Raw genomic sequence first — 23,082 nt, forward strand, 5'->3', positions numbered from 1 at the left:
CCCTAGTTCAACAGAAACAACTCTGACTAGACAACAGAAGGAGGTGGTGGGTGCAGTGCCCAACCTTGGAAGTCTTTAAGTGGAGATATGACAGACACCTTGCTGGGATCACTTGATCTCAGCACTATCCCTGCCCAGAGCAGGGGTTGGATTCAATGATCTTTTGAGGCCCCTTCCAGACCTTAATTTCTACGATGCTACAAAATCCATGGTCATTTATGTATCTGCTTTCTCTAAGTTTTCCATATCATATCATATTACCTGAACATGAAATGCTGTGACAAATACAAGATGACTTTATACTTTTAACTCAAAAAGAACAAAACAAGTGGTGATATGTTTATATCTTTTCATTACAAATCCTAAATGGAGAAAAACAGTCACAGAGAAGTATTTCAATTCTAATTTATTTCTACGGAAAAAAGCATAAACAGTGAAGTAGTGCCAGGATCTTAAGCTTGTGCTTCTCATTGGTGAACCCACCCCCCCATTCCTACTTAATACCACTTTGTGATAATGGGTGCGTCTACACGAGATGCTAAAACACACCCAGTAGACTAATTCTACTGTGCCTAAGCACAGCAGGCAAAAACCGTGCTAATGCAAAGCAGAATTAGTCTACAGCACATTAGCGTCACAGAAAAAGCATGCTAGTGCTACTGCACAGTAGTGCCAATTACAGCGCACTAAGTTAGTACCTGTTATTACAGGTACTAACTTAATGTGCCTTAATTATGGCACATTAATGAACATGTAGACGTGCCCAGTGAGTAGCTATAGCTTAATTCTGTCAGAGCGATTTTGAGATGAGCCATCATACCACACAATTTTGACTAGTCATAACCTTAGGTTCATGGCTCCTAATACCCTTCATCTTTAAAAAGAAACCCAAAAAGCAACAGTTGAGGCACAAGACAAGGAACGTTAAAGTACAGTAATAAATTCAGTAGTAACGTAACAAATTCACTTTAGGAAGAATCGCTGACTATTATTATTAAACTGCACATTGCTGCACTTTGCATGGTGAGAATTAGAACATGGTACGCTGTGTCTGAGCACTGAAAGGTCCACGTAGTGGCTCAGTACTGAAGAAACTGCCCCTGCACTGTTCCCATAAGAAAAACAACAGGACTACGATAACTATGGAAGTTCATCTTGGAGTGTTCTCATTTACTCTTTTCTAAACTAAGCAGCAAGTAGTCTAGTTTCAGACTGGCTGGAAATCCAAGCCAAGCAGTGACTTTTGATTTTACATTTTTAAATAAATCCTTCAGTGTGAGCCGGACTGTATATATGGATCATTAAATATTTAGTCAATAGCAGATTCTTTCCTTAAAAGAAAATATTCCATTGATTTAATAGCAACTGCCCATCTAAAAAACCATGGAGAACCTTCTTCAAATAATACAAGCGTCTTCTTGAATGCACTTCTTGAATGAAATTTGTTCACTGGAATGACTCAGGCTCAGATCAGTCTTGTGTGTGAACCCCAAGTCTGCTCAAGTAGCTCTCCCATCCTGCCTTCCTGTACTTCTCTGCTTCTTCAGGACGATTCGATGCAGATAAGATACCACGTCCCACAATAATGATGTCAGACCCTCTGTTGCTAATAACTTCCTGAGGGCTTAAGTACTGCTGTCCAAGGGCATCACCTGAAAAATTATACATAACCAAATTGGTCTTTCTTATTTGTAATAAATGGCACCAACAAGATGTTCTAAACCAGACGGTGGAACCTGAGAAAAGACCATATGCATTCACTGCATCTACCTAAACTCTGAGTTCATACTACCTCAAGGAAGGCACTTCTTGTAACATGGCTAAACAAAGATATGCCAATACTGATTCACACTGAATTCAATACACGGTGTCTTCCTTTTCATGCCTTACACATTATAAGACAGGGAGCAGCATGCCGAAGAAGTCTCTAACAGAATCACTAAAACTTAGAACGAGCACAGGACTTGATTACTGCTGCCAAGCTACATTTGTGTTTAATGTTATAGGGCAGGGGTGTCAAACAGAGTCTGTGGGCAGGATCCAGCTTGCAGGGCTCATTGCTGCGACTGCCAAAAGCTGCTGTTTCAATGCAGTTCCAAGTGAAGGCTGCCCACCTCCCCTTTCCCCACTGCTGAAAACAGAGTTTTTAATCCCCCCTGGCAACTTAGATCAGCAGGAGAAGGGGGGAGGGGAGAGGGCAAATGGCAGTAAGCAGAGACCTTTCTTTGGAGAGAACAGCATTTATTCAGCTCACTGCTGCTAACAGGTTGCCAACACCTGACCTACACAATAGAACGTGCCATCTAATGATAATACAGCCCACACATCCTGTGGGCGCTAAGGAGCTGTACACTTGAATGCACATAAAGCTCAAAGAGCCTGCTGGTCCCCTTCCTGGAAACTGGCCATTTTCCAGAGGAGAAGGTACTGAGTCTTCAAGGGCTGCACACCTCTCATATGCTCTCATACTTGCATTCAAGTATACACGTTCATTAGAGAATATTGTCCATGTGCAATCAATCGTTTTCTAACCAGAAAGCTACTGACCAATTTCCAGAGAAATCAAATCACGTTTCAGCAACAATAAAGACTGAAGAATCAGTGACACTACATATCTGAAGAAAGTACATTTATAGAACTATAAACATAATATTTAAATAAATCACTTCTGAGGTGATCAACATGCGAAACATCATTGCTAATTCACCCCTCCATTTCCCCAGGTTACCTCCAGCTTGCAGTTGAACGCCTGGGGTCAAATGAAGAAACTCTGGTTTGTTACTAACTTGAGAGCCAGCAATGAATCCAAAAACAAAGTCTGAGCTTTCCTCCGCCATTTGTACCTAAGAAAACCCAAAAACAACAGATAAGAGACCTAGAACGAAGGCTGATCAATGTGGTTGTAGGTCAAACCATTTATGGACTTGTGAAATAGGATCATGCATCAGGGCAGAAGCATGCAGAAGAAATGTTTCAGTCCTTGTTTCTGAGCACAAAAAAGAATCAGGAGACAACTGACAACTCCTAACTAAAACCTGGAAGTAATAAGTAGCTGTAGGACAAAAGAGCAAAACATAAAAGCATGAGCTAATAGAAAACAATTACACTAATTGAGAGTGAGGTTGTTAAAAAGAAGAAAGCAATTAACTTCTACAGTGGTCAACACGATAATGCACAACAAATTAGCAATAATGCAGCCTGCTGATATGAACAGGTGCAGGCTACCCCCTAAGACATGGAAGTCTGGTTTAAATCTTTGAAAAAAAATCCTGGTGTAGCGGTAGGTGCACCCAAGCAGCTCTGTGTAAACAGGAACTCTGATAAGAAAAGCCCCCAGTCTTCTTTATCAGAGCACTGGCAGGTCTTCCAGGTGAAACAATCGCTTACTTACTGCAGCTTTGGTGTAGTCACCAGTAGCAAGTGATCCTTGGGAGCTCATCTCAGCAATCAAGAGGCAGCCTCGTTGCAAAGGAAGCCCAATTTCTTTCAGTCCTTTCACAACTCCAGCGCCTGGGACCACATGAGCATTGACAAAATCTGCCCAGGAAGCTATCTTGAATATGCCACCTGTGAACAGAGAGAGGCAGTCAGTATCAGCAAAGCACCACTTGGAATCCATCAAGGAGGAAACATGACCTTTAATGAAACGGTTATTAAGCAGTATTACTTGCAGCAGGTACTAGCTGTTAAAAGTGTCCTCTGTGATCAGACAGCCTATTAAATGCCTGAACTTAGCAGGCTTTATGTTTATCTTCACAAAATTGTGAAGTCTATCATGATCTAGAGCAAAGCTGTCCAGTGGGGGCCCCACAGGTCACATGCAGCCTGCAAGGGGTTAACCTACAGCCACCAGGCTTCCTCTGCTGTTGTTCTCTTCATCACTGCAGCTGCTGCTGCAGCTTAGATCTCCAGGCTCCCCCTCCCTTCTCTGGCTTCCACTTCTTGCTCCTGCCCACATGGCGCAGTGGTTAGGAGGATGAGGGGGAGCAGAGACTAACTGCCTGGTGTTTGCAGCCAGGGAGGTGACATGGCCCTTGGTGGTGCAGCCCCTGGCTGCTACGATGGCCAGCCCTGGCCTACAGCTTACTGCTATCAGGGGTCTCTTTCAAGAGAAACTACAACCAAGTGACAAAAGAGATTTGGCTAACAATTGCAACTCTCCCATCTAGAATAAGCTGTTACAAACAGTACACCATGTGCTACATAGCCTTTGTCGCCATAAGAAACTGCACCATATTTAACAGTAGCATAACAGTGATGTTGTTGCGATGGTCCAGATATTAAGTCAGGCAAGGAGTTCTTAGGGTGGTATCTTTTATTGGACCAACTGAGTAGTTGGGATAGATTTCGACAAGCTTTCAAATGACGAATGCCTTCCGTTTGAAAGCTTGTCAAAATCTATCCCTATTACGCAGTTGGTACAATAAAAGAGACCACCTTAAGAAATTCATGCCTCTGCCATATTTAATAGGAACACATACTAAGTCCCAGAGAACCAAAGCTGAGAATTCTCACCTTCATACTGATGTTTCACAGTGTTTCCAATGTCTGCAAACTTTCGGTCTTCAAAAATCAAGAACTGGTATTTGTCTGCAAGAGCTCTCAATTCCTTTGCTACCTCTGGAGTGAAATCTTTCAGGATATCTACATGGGTCTTTAGGATGCAAATGCTGGGACCTAGGGTAGCAGCCAATTCTAGAAGCTCCTTGGAGTCTGTGACATCAGCAGAAAGGCACAGGTTGGTTTGTTTTTTCTCCATAAGATTGAGGAGTCTTGTGGCAATAGGATGACTCCCAGGAAGTTGAGCACGAGTGCTGAAGCTCATTTCTTTGCACAGTCTTTTCCCAGGAGCAATCCCATTTTGCTGTGCTGGTTTGAAGACTGCACCCTCAATGAATTTCTGCACCTCCTTAACCATTTCAGAATCAACTTTCTTTTGCTTCTGGAGAATCTCCAGCACAGTGGACAAGGTACAGACAGAGTGTAGGTGAATTCCTTTGTCTGCTAACATGGCTTTTCCCCCCTGTTCCCTGTCCAACAGCACTATGGCATCAGTGACTTTTAACCCTTCTTTCTGAAGAACATCTACAGTCTCCAAGATGCTAGATCCGCTTGTGACAATGTCCTCAATGATCAAACAGGTTTGTTCTGGCACAATGGTACCTTCCACCAGACGCTTTGTTCCTTTAAAACAGAGTGAAAGCCCATTAAGTCATTAATATATGAAAAAAAATAAAGAATATGAAACTGCTGCTTTAATATTATCGTTGTAAAGATATGGTGCTTTCTGGGAAATAGTTTTGCTAAATAATGGAGCTAGGTATGAAAGAAACAGGTAGGTTTGCTTTCCTTGTTAGGAGGTAAACTTGGTACTCCTGAGTTTGGATTATCAAAGTTTTAGCCATGGCTCTATCACAGAATTATCTCTAGGCAAGTCACTTAAACTCCAGGGAATGACTAAGCTCATGGAGTCCTTTGTTTGAGGAAGAGGTGAGATGAATTAATATTTGCAAAACTTGAGATCTGTGTTTTCTCACAGCATTGCCAAGGTCCATATTCGACTACTCCTTGGATAAGCAACTATAGAAACAGGCAATTTTTCACCATTATAAAAACACTAATACTGGAACCACAGAATTCATCTCTTTTGTAGCTACTCTTGAGAGTTTGAAAGTTGAGTAAGTCACCTGCATTACTGAACCTTTAATATATTTATCACTATCCTCTACCTAAGAGGATAACTTCCCTGTTAAGATGGTTATGGAAGCTACGGAACTTCTACCTTCATCAACGGGACACGAGCAACAAAAGAAACTTAATCTCCCCAAAAAGTCAAGAGCAGCAGCGGGGCAGAACACAATGAATATAGTGGCTAACAATACTGTACTAGGACGATCTGGGGACTCCATCTAACCATGGCTTATGTTTCCATTTGGTATTGGGAACTCTACCAGGCTAACTGCATTTTAACTGAGGGGCTTATCCATTTCCTCTTCTGTTTTTCTCTTTGCACAAAAAGCGAGAGAGTTTTCTATGCCTGGCAAAGGCTAACCACGGATGGTCACTTAATTTTGATGGATAAAATCTTGGATAAAATGACAGTCACCCTTTAAAGGAAACCAGTTTTCCAAGTCTGATTTCTGGGACTGAGACAGTAACTAAGTAGAGGTCCATTTGTTCATTGACAAGAAAGCTTGAGGCTATAAAAAGGGGGGACGGGGGGGTGTTCATGGGCCATTTCAAAGAGAGGGAGAAGAGACTGGACACTACAAGTTCTAGAGAAGCTGTATGCAGGAGGGTAAAAGAGAAACAAAGAGGCCTACTTCAAACACAAGCCACCTGAGAAAGAAGGACTCTTTCTGCATGGAAAAGGGAAGGTGAGGCTCCTTCATGATTTGGAGAAGGTACATAAAGGAATCCTGGACTCCCTAGCATTCCTGTGCAGCATTCAAAGGCAGTGAGGAAATGCATACAGGGGTTGCTTAGCCCCTGATGCTACCTAAGATACAGCAATTTTGGCTTTGGTATGTTTTCCAAAGCTTGGGTGTACATTTCCTTTTATTGTTACATGATCCTGTAAGAGGTACCCTTAAAGCAGGGGTGGGCAAAATGCAGCTCCGCCAGACCATTGTACCTGACCTGCAGGGCCCTGAAAAAATGTAGAAAATGAATATGTATCTGCCCCTGGCTGCCTGTCATGCAGCCCTCGATGACTTGCCAAAACTCAGTGACCCTCCGCCCACAATAATTGCCTGCTCCTGCCTTAAAAGTCAGTGGGATTCTAGCAAAGACTGGGGTCAGCGCCAAGGGGAACTTGGAGTAGAATTTACTAGTGAAAAAATGTTTCTTTACTACAACACAGCTTGACAGCTGTAAATGGCATATCAGTCATTTAAAATACTTTAAAAAACAAATATTACAAATAAAAAAAGTGTTTCAGAACCCGAATTAAGTTAAATAATTTTACCATAGTCCTTAGCTTCTTTCCTCCGTATAAGCATTGGGATCTGCTTGGTGGAGCAGATAATCGTAGCCAAAGGCAACGCCGTATATGGGACTCCACATACCGAGTCATACTTGATCCCAGTATCTTTGGCAGTTTGGAACAGAAGATCTGCAACCTGAAAAATACACCATGTTTTTAAGCAGTAGCAATCTTATCCTAAACTACATACAATTCCCAGGGGACAATTTCAAATTTTCATTGCCAGGTTCTGACAAAGTAATTCTTCTGTTACAAAAAACTATAGAAAACCGCAACAGGGTAAAACATTTTGGACACTATAATCTCTGGGTTTATCTTGTACATCATGTTTGCATACCTAACAATGTTGACATCCTGTGACACCACACAACAGCCCTGAAAGAAGCTCAAGCCACCCTAGGGTGTTGCATCCATTGGCTGAGAGTCACTGGCCTACAGACAGAACTTGCAGAGCAGCCAAAAGTAGCAAAGCAAACATATCACAGATCCCTACTTGCACAATCAGTTATACTGTTTAGAGGCTGGCCTGCTTCCCCCAATCTTAGCCCTCCAGGCAATCATTTTCTGTAATACAGTAGCACTTGTTATCTCAACTTGGTATCTGGCTTCAATTCCTAGTGACAGTAAGGCAGTGTGGGAGCGATAGCCAGGGATTTGGGTTTTCTGTTTCAACAGGAAAAATGGAGAAAACTAGATTTCCTCTTTGCCGGAGGAAACTGTGGATTTCTAATTTTGCCAGAGGAAACCTGAAGATTTTGCTGTTTTGCAAAGATCTCTCTGCAGGCGGGCAGAGTTCCAGCCTGCAATGGGCTGGGAGGGAACAGGAGGAGGGCAGTCAGGCAGCGGTGCCATGTGCATGTGCATGCTCACAAGCAGCTCCTGCAGGCAAGTGCGGTGGGGGAGGGGGATAGCAGCAGGGAGGTGTGCGGGGTCTCAATGTGTGGCTGCAGGGCCATGTCTGGAGTAGTGTTCAGACCTCCCCCCCCATGCTACAGAAAGGATGTGGACAAATTGGAGAGTCTAGTGGAGGGTAACATAAATGGTTTGGGGGCTGGGGGATACAACATGTGAGAGGCTGAGATACCGGGGCTCATTTAGTCTGAAGAAGAGAAGACGGAGAGGGGATTTAATAGCAGCCTTCAAGTCCCTGACGATGGGTTCAAAAGAGGATGGAGCTGGACTGTTCTCAGCGGTGGCAGATGACAGAACAAGGAGCAGCGGGCTCAAGCTGCAGCAGGGGCAGTTTAGGCTAGATATTAGGAAGAAACGTCTCACTAGGAGGGTAGTAACGCACTGGAACAGGTTACCCAGGGAGGGTGAGGACTCTCCACCCCCGGAGGTTTTCAAGACCCAGCTGGACAAAGCTTTAGCTGGGATGATCTAGTTGGGGCTGGGGCTGCTTTGAGCAGGGGGCTGCACAAGATGTGACCTCCTGAGGTCCCTTCATCCCTCATTTTCTATGATTCAATGAAAGTCAACAGAAATGTATCGACTCTCGCCTCACAAGACGAGAACAAGAGGCCACAGAATGGAAGCAGTAGGTGGTCAGGTGAAAATTAACAAAAGGCAGGTTTCACACGGGGCTCCCGCAGAAGCTGCCCGAAGAAACTCCCCAATAAACTAAAGCAAGGGGGGGAGGGGCACCTGTTTGCCAGGCATGCCACAAGCTACCCCACCCTGCCTGCTGCTCTGCTTTCTGCTCCCTGGAGGTGCCACCCGTGACCTCCCCGGGTTGAAGCCGCGCGGCCCGGCCTGGTCCACCCCCCCCGCGGCCGTGCCTGGTTGAGCAGCGGCGGGTGCGAGACGATGACACGCAGGTCGATGTAGACCGGGGAGTGGAGCCCACTCTTGAGCACGAAGTCGCCGAAGCGGACGGCCTGCGCCTGGTACAGCCCCGACACCAGCTCCTCCATGCTGCCACTTGCCCCGCTTCCGGCCCGCGGTGATGACGCCATCATAGTAACCAGGAAAAGGAGGGGACGCGGAAGTACCCTCCCCCCCCCCCGGGGCCTTCTCTTTGCGCATGCGCCCTGCAAGGCAACTCGGAGGGCGGTCCCGAATGTGCGCATGCGCAGAGCGAGAGGGAGGTGGTTGGGGGATGGCAGGCGGGGTTCTGAGTGTGCGCATGCGTGGAGCGACGGGGAAGCCGTTGAGAGGAACGGCGGGCCAGGTTCTGAGAGTGCGCATGCGCCACTACGTCACGTGCCACCGGTTGGTGTCGGGGAACTGCCTTCACCGGCAGCAGAGGGCGCCACTGCTCCACTCGCACCCAGGCGGGATTCCCGCGACTCCAGGAGCTCGGATGGCAGCGGCCCCACAAGCAAGCCCATGGGTCTCTGTGGGGACACCCCAGTCCCCTCCACACAGCACCTTGTGATGCCCCAGCCTGCCCCAAGATGTTGATATGTACTGGAGATCCCAGCGGGAGGGAGGCAGACACCCCCCAACCCATACCAGTGTGACTGGGGGGTCCCATTCTGTCCGGACCCCAAATCTGGCCATTGCTTTGACCCCGCAAGACCCTCCCGCCAGGAACCTCCGGGATTGGTTGCAGCAGGAGCATGGGTGCAGCCCAGCCAAAGTCCCGGCTTTGGCAGCAGCCACCACCCAGTGCCTCTGAGGGAGACTTAAACGCACCCTGAGGTTTGCAGCAGGAAGCAGGGAAGGAGGCAAGCCGGTGAGATCCCCCTAGCAGAGCACGGGCAGATCTGCAACCTCCTCTTGGACACCCGCCCACGATGGATAATAGTCCACCCGGGCTCACTATCCTAACAGGGAAGAAGGGTCCATGTGGGGGCCACGCCATGACCACACCGACATAATGACAACTGAGGCAGAGGCTGTCACGAGGCACGTACCGAAGCCCTGGTGCAACATGCTTCTTCCTTTAATACCCCCGGCACCTCCGGGGTGCAGAGGATACAGCGAGTGATGCGGTTTCAAACTCCTCCCGGCTTCTGCCGACGCTTGTGAAATAAAACAGATGCATCCTTTGTCTGAACAATTGTTTTTAATAAAAAGAAATCCAGAAACCATATCATGAGTGTACTCTATAGGAATGCAGTGACAGACAAGATGTATGGCTCGAAGCGTCATCTCTCGACGATCGCACGTATACGCAGGAGAGGAGTAATAAGATGTGACAGCAAGTTATCACTTTACAACGTTACACGGGGAGGGATCGGACTTGACAAATAAAATATTTACAAACTTACCTTTACAAAACAACCGTGTGTGCGTACAAAATGAAATTGGCCGTAAAACAGAAGATACACTTAAGGCAGACCAGCAATACACTGAAACAATTAAGGCTGTGGAATTAGTTTGCACCTTGAAAATGCTGAGCTATTAGCAATACTGTTTCTTTTTTCCTCCTTCAAGTGACTGTTGCTGAGATTGAATAGCATCAGTGTGTGCCAACTGTTTACTCTTTGGCCACTGCTGTTCATCTGGGGTTAGGTCTCACTGAGATTGCATTTGTGATTGTCCCCTGCATTTGCCTTCCTTTTGGTATTCGCAGAAAGCATGTGTGGTTTTACTGACCTCAGTGGCAGAGTTATTTTGAACAGTTTGGTTAGAAAGAGAAGTAAAAGCACCAGCATCAAAAGTTGGACATGGAGGTGAAATATGGCTTAAGTGAGTAGAGAAGATGTTCATTTTCACTAGCTTCATATTCAAAGACTACGATTACAGCAAATATTCAGAATCCTGACATTATGGTAACACTCACCGCTACACAGAGTCCAGAATAGGAATTCATCACTTGATGGCAGTGTGCAATTGGCCTTGTGAAATGGGATTTTAGTTTGTTCCCTCAGGAAAGCACCATTTTCTGATGGAACGCAAAAGTGCGAACGGGACAATAAATCTGCATCTTTGAGAGGACTCTGCCTCAAGGGGGAACGGACAGGGAATAAAACCAAAAGGCTAGTCTGCGTGCGTGTGTATAATGGTTAGTCAGATCGTTCTGGTCGAGACGTTACTAACCAAAGCGGTCTCTGAAAATTGTGTTATCTGAGATCATTTGATTATCATCCTCTAAATGAGAAAGCATTAAGGTACTGTTATATATAACTAAAGACCCTCCTTTCAAATAACACTGTACAGCTCCATCTTTATCCTCTGCTGATGGTTTGCATAGCAAAGGTAACTCATGCCGTCAGCTATACTAATGAAATCCACCAAAGCCCCAGAAGTCATACAGGTGACATCCAGGGCAGAACTTGCCCAGATCTTAACTTAGTTTTAAAGGGAAATATTTTTTTTTTCTAGCAGCCAAGTATCTAGGTTGTAGCTGTATTGGTTTAGCGGCAAAAGGAATCAGAACTTGTGGCAGAGGGGATATCTTTTATTAGAACAAATAGATGTTTGCAAAAAAAAAATCTTTATTTGCAAGCTTTCGTGCACAGGCACCGAAGATTTCTAGCAGCCAGCACCTCAAGTTAGTATTGCTGCAGAAAATATCAGTTATTTAGAGGAGGAAGGAAGAAGGGTGAGAAAGATGCTGGAAGATAAGAAGATAGGGCATGCAAAACTTGGATTGTTTTAAGTTCAGGGTTTAAAATCCTTGAGCCGCCTTCTTTTCTGCTTATTGGCCCTTTTCAGGAACCGAGAGGCAGCTAGCCTGTGAGCTCTGTCTTAAGGCAGCACTTTGGGTCTGTAACTATGTAGCTTGGCTGAGACATCAGGATTTATTTCTGTGGCAATCCTTGGTTTAGAGAGCGGATAAAAACTTTCAATGCTGCACGGACAAGTATAAAAGAGTATGTGTAACGTACACACATTTGGCCTGGCCACTCTGAGGGTGCAGAGAGATTATCCTTTACCCCAGTGTCATTGACATCAGGCTTGTATACTAATGTAAATGATGTTGGCACTGGGAACAGACAGATGTGAAGCTGTTCCAGTATGATAGGTGCTATCACAACACCTTGGCAGGGTGGCAGATTATTGCTTGTTTGTCTCTAGCACACAGCTACCATAGAGTGGAAGCAGATATACATCTAAACCAGTTTTATTTCCACTCGTAGAGTTTTACCTCTGATTTTTTTTTGGGGGGGGTGGTAATTCTCCATCAGATTGGGTGAAGTTCCTTTGGTTTAGGGATTTTTTTGTTGTCTGGTTGCTTGCTCCATTTTTAACCTGATATAATGCTAATTACACTGGTATAAATGTTTAATATGTCCACACCCTCAGCAGAGCTAGAAGATTTATGGGCAATGAGAAACTCAGTTTTCTCCACTCAGTTTATTTTTGCCATGTGCATTTCCTTAAAAGTTGTCCATCATAGTTCAGTCCATCAGCACAGGACTATAAAACAGATTTCTTTTATAGGTGGATACTTTAGTAACTGCATTGCCACCTTCCAGGATGTCTTCCAGCAGGGGTGTCTAAACAACCAAGCGGCCCAAACTTTAGCATGGTAGCACATGCCCATCAGAGATTTGGGTTGTGTACTCCAGTTGTTAACCCATGCTCAAGCTTGTATCAGATTTTTGGTACTATTGTTATCTGCTAGCTCAGTTATAACTCCTGAACAATGTCTTTCCATGCTACAGTCACACCATCATTTGGCTATAAGTGTGCCTTGAATGTTAAAGATTCCTGGCATAGCTTCATCCCTACTTAGCAACTGTCTTAGGGCTTTGACTTTCTTAGTTAGTAGCCTAACTGAACATCATGAGCTTTTTCTTGTTTATTGTGGGAAGGACTTAACACGATGGAAATGCAGAGAGACAAGGCTGTTGTAGTTCTGCATCCAATAGTGCACTTTGCAGCTTCTTTTGCCCAAGTGGTCGGGCTTCATGGACATCATGGGGGCAGAGTTATACCCTCAAAGAAGTGCAAGTCCAGACCTAATTAGCTGAGTGGGAGCAAGATCAGATCCACTCCCCTAGTGTTTAATGGACTATGACACCTAGGAGCCAAATCGGCACTTATTCAGACAAAACAATTCCCAATCAATGGGAATTTTACCTAGGTGACCAGCGCAAGACCTGGCATGAAACAATTCTAGATACACTATTATTAAAGAAGCCAGAATTTTCGGAGTGTACAGAAAAAAAGACATGCTCAGGAAATGGTTCTTTCCAAAGCAAAGTTACTAAACCAATAAAGAAAAAGAAATGCAAAAGATCTATGGGTTCTATGTTCCATATCTCCCAATTTCTCCTCTAAAAGTCACCTCACTGTCTTAAAGCAGTTTTAAAGCCACAGGACTGAACTCAGCATCCTCTTTCAGCTGCCTTAATTTTATGCCAGTAAGACACTTAAAAAATCTCTTTAATCAACCCAATATTTTTCCTACATGTCCCAAAGTGGTATGCACTTGGTGTGGCAGTTGGAGACCGGAATATAGTTGTAAGGAAATAAAATCATAAACAACTCACGATTTCACAAGATCCATGATTTTTTTAAATCATGCAAAAAGTTTGTGGTTTAACAGCTACATAGGTCTTAGAAAAGCTGTGGGTTCTGTTAAGCACTCTCCCATAAACTTTTTTAAGGGCAGCGCCGTCACAGCAGATAGACAAGATATCCCCACAGGCCAACTTCTACAAATAGGAAGAAGGGGAAAATAAACAGTCCCATAGTGAGAAAGTACCTGAGAGCTGAGCTAATGAAACAAGCTCGTTGGTGGCTGTCATCTGGAGGAACATTTGCAGCCTTGCTCAGACTGCTATTCCATTCTCTATCTTGTGGGAAGGAGCCACTGCACTGCATTGCTTGGAAAATTAGCTGCCACATTAAAGGGAGGAAATGAAATAGGTTTCAGTTCAGGCATTCTTTTCAGCCCCTGGCCAAGCCTCTCCCTTCCTAGCCCTTCGAGCAGACTCTTGCTGCCTGTTACTGAGTACCTGACCTTCTCCCATCACGGATGCAGTATTAGGATGCCCCTGACACTAGCCAGTTACTTAGTCTCCCCCTCTAATGGTGGGTCCCCTTTCCCAGGGCTCCATGTTTACGTCTACACTTGTATAGTGGTGAAAGTCTTGGTCTGTTTCTTTCTGTTTCTTTGTCCACTAGCAAAACCCACCCGACAGCCCAATATCCCACCAAACAGCCACAGAGGGCCCTAACTTCATTGCGACGGTGCAGTTTCACGTAGTAGGACAAATGCACTGCTCTAAAATCCAAGAAGGAGCTGAGTTTTTGAAGAGGATCAAGGGCTGGTAGAGCCCCAAGGCATTAGCAGTGCTGGCACAGAGGGATTTTGTCACTTTGGGGCTGGAGAGACTTTTCTGCCTACCTACCGACTCCTGTGGACATTACCAGCAGAGAGACCACTTACCACTACTGGATTTCACTATTGCTCCTAGGCAGTTCCTCAAGACAGGCTATGATGTGCACAGATTAGCAGATCAAACCTTTTGCCTTGGGAAATCCAACCCTGCAAATCAAGAGTTTACTATCAACTGCTGTGGTAAGAGCTTGAATATTACCTACCCCAGGCACACTGGCAGAGCTTACCACTGATAGAGCTACCCATGTGCCTGGAAAGATATACCCCTTTCCTGATTATCTGATCAGTCAGATCCCCCACCATGCGCTGGGTTGGGACCTATTAACTGTCCCAAGATGCTGGAACAGGATGAGGGAGTATTGCCTACTCCTCCAGTCGTACTGCTTAAAAGGGAAAATTTGGCCAGCCTGTGAACTGTGAGATTTCCCATGTTGCCTGTATTTAAAGTCAGCCCTGCTACCATAACATCAATATGAAAATGTTGCAACTTGGCTTGGAATGGTGATTCTGTTATTTCTAACTAGGCTTTGGACATAAAAGATAGCCTCACAAATGCTTTGGTGATGGAGCCTTAAAGCAGCTGAAGAAATATTTATGGATCTGGAAACATCAGCAACCAATTTTATACATAGAAAACCATTTTGAAGCTGTAAGCACAAGGATAAACTCCCTACTCTTACTGCACTTTGACTGGCTTTGGACCAAGCAGTTTTTGAAGCTAGAAATGAAACAGGGTCCTTTTTATATATTTATATATGTACACACAATATAAGTATATTGAACAACCTGTGATACAAAAAATTATCGTTAACATCATCATCTAGTTTACAGATACTGCAAAAATTTGACACCCTTTTCTCAACGCACAGTTTCTGTAAAAGATTTCTGTACAAGGCTTAGAAAACATTTTTTAAAAAACCATCGTCGTCTCATTGTGCTTAGTCAAAACAGCTTTATTCTCCAGTGAATTCACTGCCTTAATCGTCATTTTGAAAGTTACTGCATGTTGACTCGATATAGCAAAAGATTCTATAATCCCGTGTGGGATTTCTGCCTGCTTGAGCAAGACTGTGTAAAGAAAGTATTGAAATCACACCATCAGAAAAGCTCTAAATAGAGCGTGACCTTGTGTGCCCTCTTCAGTGAAGTCAGTGGGAGTCCTGGGTAGAGAGGGCTCGCAAAATTCAGCCTTTATTAAGGACTTAGTTATCAGTGATTTCTGCAAACTCCAAATTCAATTTGGATTTGTTGTAAATATTGACTGCCTGGATTCAGCCCAGTGTTACCCACTACTCTGCTCCAACTCCATCATTTATTTTGAAATCAGTTCAGCAAGACCAATGGGGGTCTCTTATAAGGCTGCCTTTAACAAAAATAAGGCAACAGTATTTTGGTTCCCTTTTCCAGCTGGTGTTCATCTTAAACACCCCTCTTTGTTGTGTGGACTTTACTATAACAGGCAGATTTCTTGCTTCCCAAGAATAGCCTTGTCAAGAGGCTGGATGTGCCCACCTGAAACCGTCTATATTCACTTTGGTTCTGAGTAATTGGACAGATACTGCAACTACTGGTACAATTTATAACCCTCAGTCTGGGGAACCACATGAAATAAATACTTAATACAGAATTATATACAGACAGATTCTGCAGCATGTCTGCTCATACTGTATTCTGGGTCTTAGGACTAGTCATGTAATAGCTCAGGAATATATTGCATTACGTTCCAGGATTCATCCTGTTCATTATGAAGCTCTTAACATTGGGAACTGGATGCACGTCATATTGGTGCTTGCGGCGCTCTATGAAGGAAGCCAAGCGGGAGGTATCCAGTGGGATTTTGGAATAGCTGCCAGTATGCGGCTGCAGCCAAGGATGCTGTAAACAGGTGGCTGCTGTTGGTCTTCTCCTGAAGTCTTCCTGAAGAATAACATTGATGAAGTCTCTGGCAGCCAGGCTTACGTCCGAGAAATACTCTGATGGGAAACTGAAATCCACTCTGCACACATTGATGCACGTCTCTTCTTTGCTTTCATCCAGGAATGGAGAGACACCACTTAACATGACATAGGTGAGGACCCCAATGCTCCAGATATCTGTGCTCAGTGAGACAGGGACACCTTGGATAACTTCAGGAGCTGCAAACTCAGGGTTTCCAAGCAGTTGGTGAATGTGGTAATGTCCTGTGATTTGAACTGCATCTTCTAAGTCTATCAGCTTGACCCGAGGCACAGGGATCCTTAAGTCAATGAGTAGATTTTCTGGCTGTTGAAATAATAAGAAAAAAAGTATATAAGGTATTTTTTGCACATGGAATTTATTTCCTTCATTTAAGGATACACCTGCTCCAATAGTTAGCTTTGCTTTTCACAGCCCATCAAGACTTACGTATCATCATACAGAAAATACTAATCAGGACACCTATTGCCTGGGACTGAATTCTAGCTCTCCTTTACATGGCTGTAAATTCAGATCAAACTGGTTTAATTCCCAAATTCATCTTCCTAGACTGAGAACACAGATCTTAATTTTAAATTAAGACTGTATCATTAATTTATTTAAATAGCTTTTGCTCATGTGGCAAGCTAGTTTCTCAAGGGTGTTTACCTTAAGAAGTGACATTTTGAACTCACAGCAATGGAAATTTGAAAAGACTTCACCGCAATCAGTAGAACTGCTGTGGATTTATACAGCTGAAAAAACATTCCCTTCCTTCCTGTGATTCCATTCATAAATGCTCTGCTAATTATTTATATCAGACTGCAGGCATACTTGGTCTCAACATCTTTTAGGTCTCCTCCTATTCTACTGACTTCTCCGTCAGCATTTCCCACAGTCCTCTCCTACTTCACTGGAGACCTTCAGGGCCCAGTCCTTGCCCTTCACTTTGGACTTTCCCCCAGATCATTTATGAACAGTGGATTCAGCTCTTTATATTGTAATCCCTGTTTTCTTCACTGCCATCCATTCAAAATCCTCTGCTTGCCTCTGTTTTAATTTCTCATTTTCATGCCTTTTTATTGTGACTTCAGAGTCAACATGCCTAAAATGTATTGCTTTCCAAAGTCTTCTCTCTCTCTTCTCTAAATTGCTGTTGATATGCTCTTCATCTCCCAGTCTCCTGACTGGCCTATGACTTGCTCTGTTGTCTACTGTAACCTCTGCCTCTCTTTCTGGCACATGATCGGTCCCTAGAGTTTCATTTATTTAGAGCATCTTTCAGTGCTCAATTGAAGTGGGCTCCTGCCTTTGCTTTGGAAAAAAATCCCAAGTTCTAAGGGGGTCCCTGATGCAGGATTCACTGTAATTTCTAAGTACCTTACAGAGACACCTATCTACTTACTGTCCAGTCTAACCTCTTGACAGGTCCAGCAGAGAATACAGAGTCACAGTGTAAAGGAATCCTGCTATCACAAACAGTTGGGGCTAAAGTGTTATACAGAATATGTTAGAAAAAAGATTCTGTCACAGGAAATGGAAGAACCAAAGTAGCTTTTCAACTTGCTCATTTTCGAGCTGAAGATTCGAAATGACTTCTCTGTGGAGTACTGAATGCATTATTGGCTACTAATTGGAAAGGAAATTCATGCAAGAGGGCAGGCTGGTCCCTTAGATTAATTAATTCTGCCATAAGATCTTACAGTGGAGTAATTAACTCTACAGAAATACTTGTGTAGATGGTGACCTGGGCCTACATTGTACGTGGGAGCAGCTGATTTTGGCCCAAACCATGCTGGGGTTGATTTTTGCAGCCTCATTGCTCATTTAGGTGCACCCAATGTAACCTCTTGAAGGTTAGGTCACACATTGCTGAACCCCCACGGGCCTCACTCTGAACACTAATCCCTGTATGCAGTGCTGGCTATTATCTGTCAGACTGAAGAGCTGGGATGCTAATAGGTGGAACATTGCAGCAACCAAGTTAGGACGATGTCTGTATCATTCAGCGTAACTCTGACCTCGGAGCCGCCTCCTGCTATGGGCAGTAACAAAGCAAGCTTGACTCTGGGTAATCTAGCTGAGGCTTGACACCAACTACTTCCTGGGTCTCCTATGTTCCCAAAAATGCACTTGGGAGATTTCTCTTTTCCATTCTAACCAAATTGGTTTACTTTTCCAGTCTCTTGCACTGGGTTCCTCTCCCATCTCATTCAATGTTTAAGCAACTTGTCTCACTTCCAAGGTTCTGTATGTTGTCTGCTCTCTTTTTTTCCCCTCTTGTACTCTGCTCTACTCCTGTCTCCCACGTTACTTCTCCCTTTCTATCTTTTCTTTTTTTGAGGGGCCTCTTTCCTTCCCCTCTTTTCCACGAGCTCTTTCCCTCTTCACACAGGCTAAGGCATCTGCTCTATTTTTTCATCAAATTCCTCCTTAAAACATGCCTCTTCCTCTGACCATAAATCCATAAAATAGAGAAACTGTGTTTTCTATTAGAAGAAAGAAAGAAACCCTTAACTCCAGCAATAAACCTTCTTCTGTCTACCTCCTACCTTATATGTCTTGAACCTCCTATCTTATATGTCCTGAACTGGAATGCTTGTCAAATAGCCTATAATTTCTTGAGGACACAGGCTGTTTCCACTCTGAGCTTTCTCCTCCTGGAGCTGTCTGTGCTTAACTAGCAAATAACAGTTTCATTCTGTTTTCTTCCTACCTTTATGTCTAAATGAGCCACTCTGCAATTGTGAAGATATTGTAGTGCCTCCATTGTATCTCTGATGTAGAAAGCTACTTTCTCCTCCATCAGCTCATCGTGATTCATGAGATAATCCAAGAGACGGCCATCGTCCATCCTACAAAACAAATCAAAGCTCTGACATGAAAGATCTATATGAAGCACCCGGGGATGGTTAATATTTGAAAGCACAGTGGCAAAGGAAACTCAGTGACCTAAAAATGGAGGCAGGTAAAATGAAAAGGTTGGTGTGTATATCTAAAGATATGGCAGCGACACAAAAACCACACAGTGCTTAATCTTCAGTTATCACCTGTCCTTGAAAAGTCCAAAATACCGAATACAGCTGCAAGATACTGAAATTTGCTCAAGAACTGGTTCAGCACACAGAGGCACTTCCTCTGAAAACAAATGTATTCACCTGCTAAGACTTGCTAGCTGATTGTGTAACAGGAAAAAAATGCTGACATTTTCAATTGGAAGTATGCTCCGTAGGAAATTTGCTTATTGATGGATCTTGACCCAGCTCCATTTATTTGTATAAACAAACACACGAAGAGCGCAGGTGAATTTAATGAGATGTTCCCCAACTCCAAAGCATTTTTCATTGCAGCAGCTATAGTGTTGTTGCAGGCCAATGGCACTCACTGCACTATATTTACCCCTTGTGGCCCCAACCACGCAATCCTGCATTGGCATTTATTTGGATGAAAACTGGTTTATGCATATACATGTATTTTTTTTTTAAATCTCGTTTCAAGGGCTAAATCGGTTCTGAATCCCATTGGGCAAAGCCCAGTATTCAAATTCCAGATGTCAGCTGAGCAGAGCTTGATCATTTGAGTCTGTGTGGTGCTATCCACCCTCCCAGACCTATCAGTCTGGGGCTTCAGGTACACCCCAAATCCATGGCAGGAATTCATCATGCAAGCCCCAAGCCCAGGGCCTTGGAGTTCAGATGCCAAAAGCCTGAGGAGCAAGACACAGGCAAAGCAAGAACGCAATCCTCCATTACCACAACACTGTGCAGCTGAGTTTCCTGCATTGGGGAAGCTCACAGGGGTCAGCCTGTCTAGAGTGCAAGGGGCAGGCCTCACCCTATAATTACACTTGCTTGGCTCAGAGGATCATGGGATCTCCCCTGCCAGGTAAGTTACCCTTTCCCAACTGATGCATATTTAAACTGAAGTATCAAAGAGGTTAAACTACTCTCTGATGTAGTTCAGCAAGCCACATTGCTTGCTGATTTAATTCCATTGGCTTCCACTGAGTTACACCAGAGTGGGTTTGTCCCAAAGACTCTCATTTCCCTTTAATCCACAAATGAGAGCCAGGGTGAAGTGGCTGTTCTACGCAACACCCTAATCAGTGAAAATCCTGACCCTTTTGAAAACCATGGGTGTCTTGCCAATGACTTCAGCAGAGATAGGATTTTAACTAGAGCCTCTATTGAGGCCCAATACTTACAGTTCCAAAACTAAGATATAGGAAGTGGGTGACTCATAGGTATCATGGATGGTGATGTACTGCGGGTGCTGTAAGTGCTGTAGCAAAGCCGCTTCATGTGCCGCCTGCTCTTTCTTTTTCATTTTTTTGCTAATGAATTTCACGGCAACATCTTTCCGGGTGGCTTTGTGAACACATTTCTTTACTACGGCGAATCGACCCCTGGGAAAACAGGATAATGAAGAGGACCCATGAATAAATCATATTTATTTTTCAGGGCAATAACAGTGGTTTTCAAAGTGTTGTTTGAGTGAGTGTATTAATATTTTACAAGGAATCAGATGGGTCTAGTTGCTCAGAACCTTTTGCTACAAAGAACTTGTGCTCTTTATCCCGGGAGTAGAGATTCTTTGGGGATCAGCAAACAGACATAACAAATGGTGTCATTTTGTGCTGTGCAGCCTGTGTGCTATTGGCTAATGATCTCCCATGAGTTCATATTGGTGCAGCTTTAATTTTTTTGAGAGCAAGTTCCCCCCAGAAATGACTTTGATAAGGACAATGTCATTTTTCAGAGCACTAAAAGCACCCTCCTCTTAATTAACAAATCATTCATAATTTTATCTTACTGTTTCATGAATTAGAACAAGTGATCAAGAGCAAGAAGCAGAAGGGAATCACTTGTGCAATGCAAGTGAGCTCACTGTCCAAAGCTGTCCCTAACAGTATCACAGCAGAGAAAGAAGGGTGAAGTTCTCTTATCTGTAGCTAGAAAACCTACCGATGAACCCATGCACTGCATACAGACATAGCTTTGACAGACAATACACTTACATTTACTGTTTTGGTACAGGGCAGCAAATTATACCAGGATCCAGAGTGGAAGACAAGCAGCTGAGCTGGGGTAGCCACCTGCAGTGGGCTTTACTATAATGCCTTGCAACTGGATGCTGAGGGAGGAGGTAATTTGTCTTCAGCACATGGGTATGTGGGGATGGATGGTATAATTTTTAAACACTGGTATAATTTTAAGGGGTCAGATGACAAACACTGGTATATTTTTTTACTGCTGTAGCTTTACCTTTGATTTTTCCTGGCATAATTCTACACTGGATTTTAATAAATTATACTGGTGTAAAGAATTACATCATCTGCACACTCCTTGTTCACATTAGCAGAAAGGCTGATTACACAGGTGCAAATGTGTCATCTTTCCAAGCTCTATATTACTTACCCCCTGTAGAGCCAGGGTAGAGCCCCAGCCCTGTAACTCCAGAATCACTGCTCTCTACCACATGAGACAGAGAAGATAGTCATACTATTAGGTTCCTGTTCATATGTATGAAACCACCATGGGGCGCTAACAGCCAGAGCTGGCCTTAGGGAAAATGGCTCCCTGGGTGAACTTGCATTTTGGTGCCCCCTGTGTAGTTTGGCTTCTGGCTCTGCACCTCTGAAAGGGGTGGGTCCAGCTCAGCTCTGTACCCCCACACCTAGAAGCACACCACATCCTGAAAGCCAAGCTCCTCAGCTGATCTCAGGACTCCCAGACCTGGAGCTTGAAGAGCGACACCATATTGCACCAGATTCCTAACATGGCAGGGAGAGTTGGCAGCCACTGCTGGGCCCACCGGGCAGCCTGCTGCCTGGGGACAGCCAAGCCGGTGCTGCAGGGAGCTCCTCTGCCCCTGGATGAGGAGCAGCAGGCTCCCCTTCTCCTCCTCCATCACTCTTGCTGGCCCACCTCTTCTGTGACAGCATGGGTTGCAAGGCCTGGGCACCATCCTGCCTGCACTCCACTTCCTGGGGCAGCCACATCCACCCACAGGAGGGTATCTGCAGGAAGGGAGGGATTGAGGCCACTGCCTGCTGGCCAGGACGGAGGGAGATCTATGTGGAAGCTGGGGGAGATGTGCACTTGGAGGCTGTGGGAGCTTAGGCACGGGGCTGAGCTACCAGACCCACATGGCTTGGCCCTTCTCTCGTTCCCTACAGTTCTCCAGTTCAATCAGTTTTTTTTTTCATCCAGCTTAATTTCAATCATATGTTTAAGTGCTTTGTTGAACTGGGCTCTGAGGATCAAGTATTCCAAGGACTGCCAGATTTCCCTGACATCAGAAGCACAGGTCAGCCTGCAGATAAGCGAGGAGTTTGAAAAGAAGATAGCTAACACTCCCAGTGACAGTCACAGTCCAGAAACCCACATTCAGATCTTCCTTTCCAAGTCACAGTCCTCACACCATATTCTAAAACCGATCATGAAAATAAGGTGTTTAGCGCTGATGTGTGCACTCTGCAATTATGAAAGGAACAGCATTCCAAAAAAAAAACCAAGCTGCAACACTGCAATTTGTTAAGCAGTTATAAAAAAGGAACCTAAAGATTCTCTGGATGAAAAGCTTTCAGCAGTATTATCCTTCATTACTAACACGAGCAGTGTCACTGTTACCTCCCAATCTCATGCAGTTCTGTGTACGCAAAGTCAAAGTTTTCTTTCCACGAAATAGTGGCACCATCAGCAGCAGAGTCTATGGGAGGAGTGGAGAAAAAGAAAAGACTCAGGAAAGATCAATCGTGAAGAAGACATCCTATGGAATACAAAGTACATTCTGATAGTCGTATAACATTTAAGAACTGAATCTCCTGATGGCAAAATAACAGCTCGGAGTTTCATTTCATACTGCTTCCTCAGACAAAACACCCATAATGAGTCTGAGGGTAAGTCTGCAAGGCTCG

At 44.3% G+C, this 23,082-nt stretch overlaps 2 protein-coding genes across 2 annotated transcripts in view; both read right to left on the reverse strand.

Annotated features, from left to right (window-relative positions):
* Positions 1 to 335: 335 nt before the first annotated feature.
* On the reverse strand, positions 336 to 8,972 carry UMPS (uridine monophosphate synthetase). The gene is made up of 6 exons (XM_090045975.1): positions 8,764 to 8,972; positions 6,968 to 7,121; positions 4,516 to 5,184; positions 3,392 to 3,567; positions 2,729 to 2,843; positions 336 to 1,652 (listed from the first exon to the last, which is right to left on the reverse strand). Exons 1-6 carry the CDS (start codon positions 8,941 to 8,943, stop codon positions 1,471 to 1,473), a joined length of 1,476 nt encoding a protein of 491 aa, XP_089902101.1. The 5' UTR covers positions 8,944 to 8,972; the 3' UTR covers positions 336 to 1,470.
* A 5,991-nt stretch (positions 8,973 to 14,963) lies between these two features.
* The window catches only part of KALRN (kalirin RhoGEF kinase), a 764,809-nt gene continuing 756,690 nt past the window's right edge, over positions 14,964 to 23,082 (reverse strand). The window contains exons 56-59 of the mRNA XM_090045976.1: positions 22,796 to 22,874; positions 20,368 to 20,568; positions 18,880 to 19,018; positions 14,964 to 16,490 (exon numbers count right to left, since the gene is read on the reverse strand). Of these exons, the coding sequence (XP_089902102.1) occupies positions 15,945 to 16,490; positions 18,880 to 19,018; positions 20,368 to 20,568; positions 22,796 to 22,874 (965 nt within the window). The 3' untranslated portion in view covers positions 14,964 to 15,944. The remainder of the gene's footprint in view (positions 16,491 to 18,879; positions 19,019 to 20,367; positions 20,569 to 22,795; positions 22,875 to 23,082) is intronic.

The sequence above is a fragment of the Crocodylus siamensis genome, chromosome 4, assembly GCF_052110815.1.
Source record: "Crocodylus siamensis isolate JL-2025a chromosome 4, ASM5211081v1, whole genome shotgun sequence".
In the NCBI taxonomy this organism is placed as follows: Eukaryota; Metazoa; Chordata; order Crocodylia; family Crocodylidae; genus Crocodylus; species Crocodylus siamensis.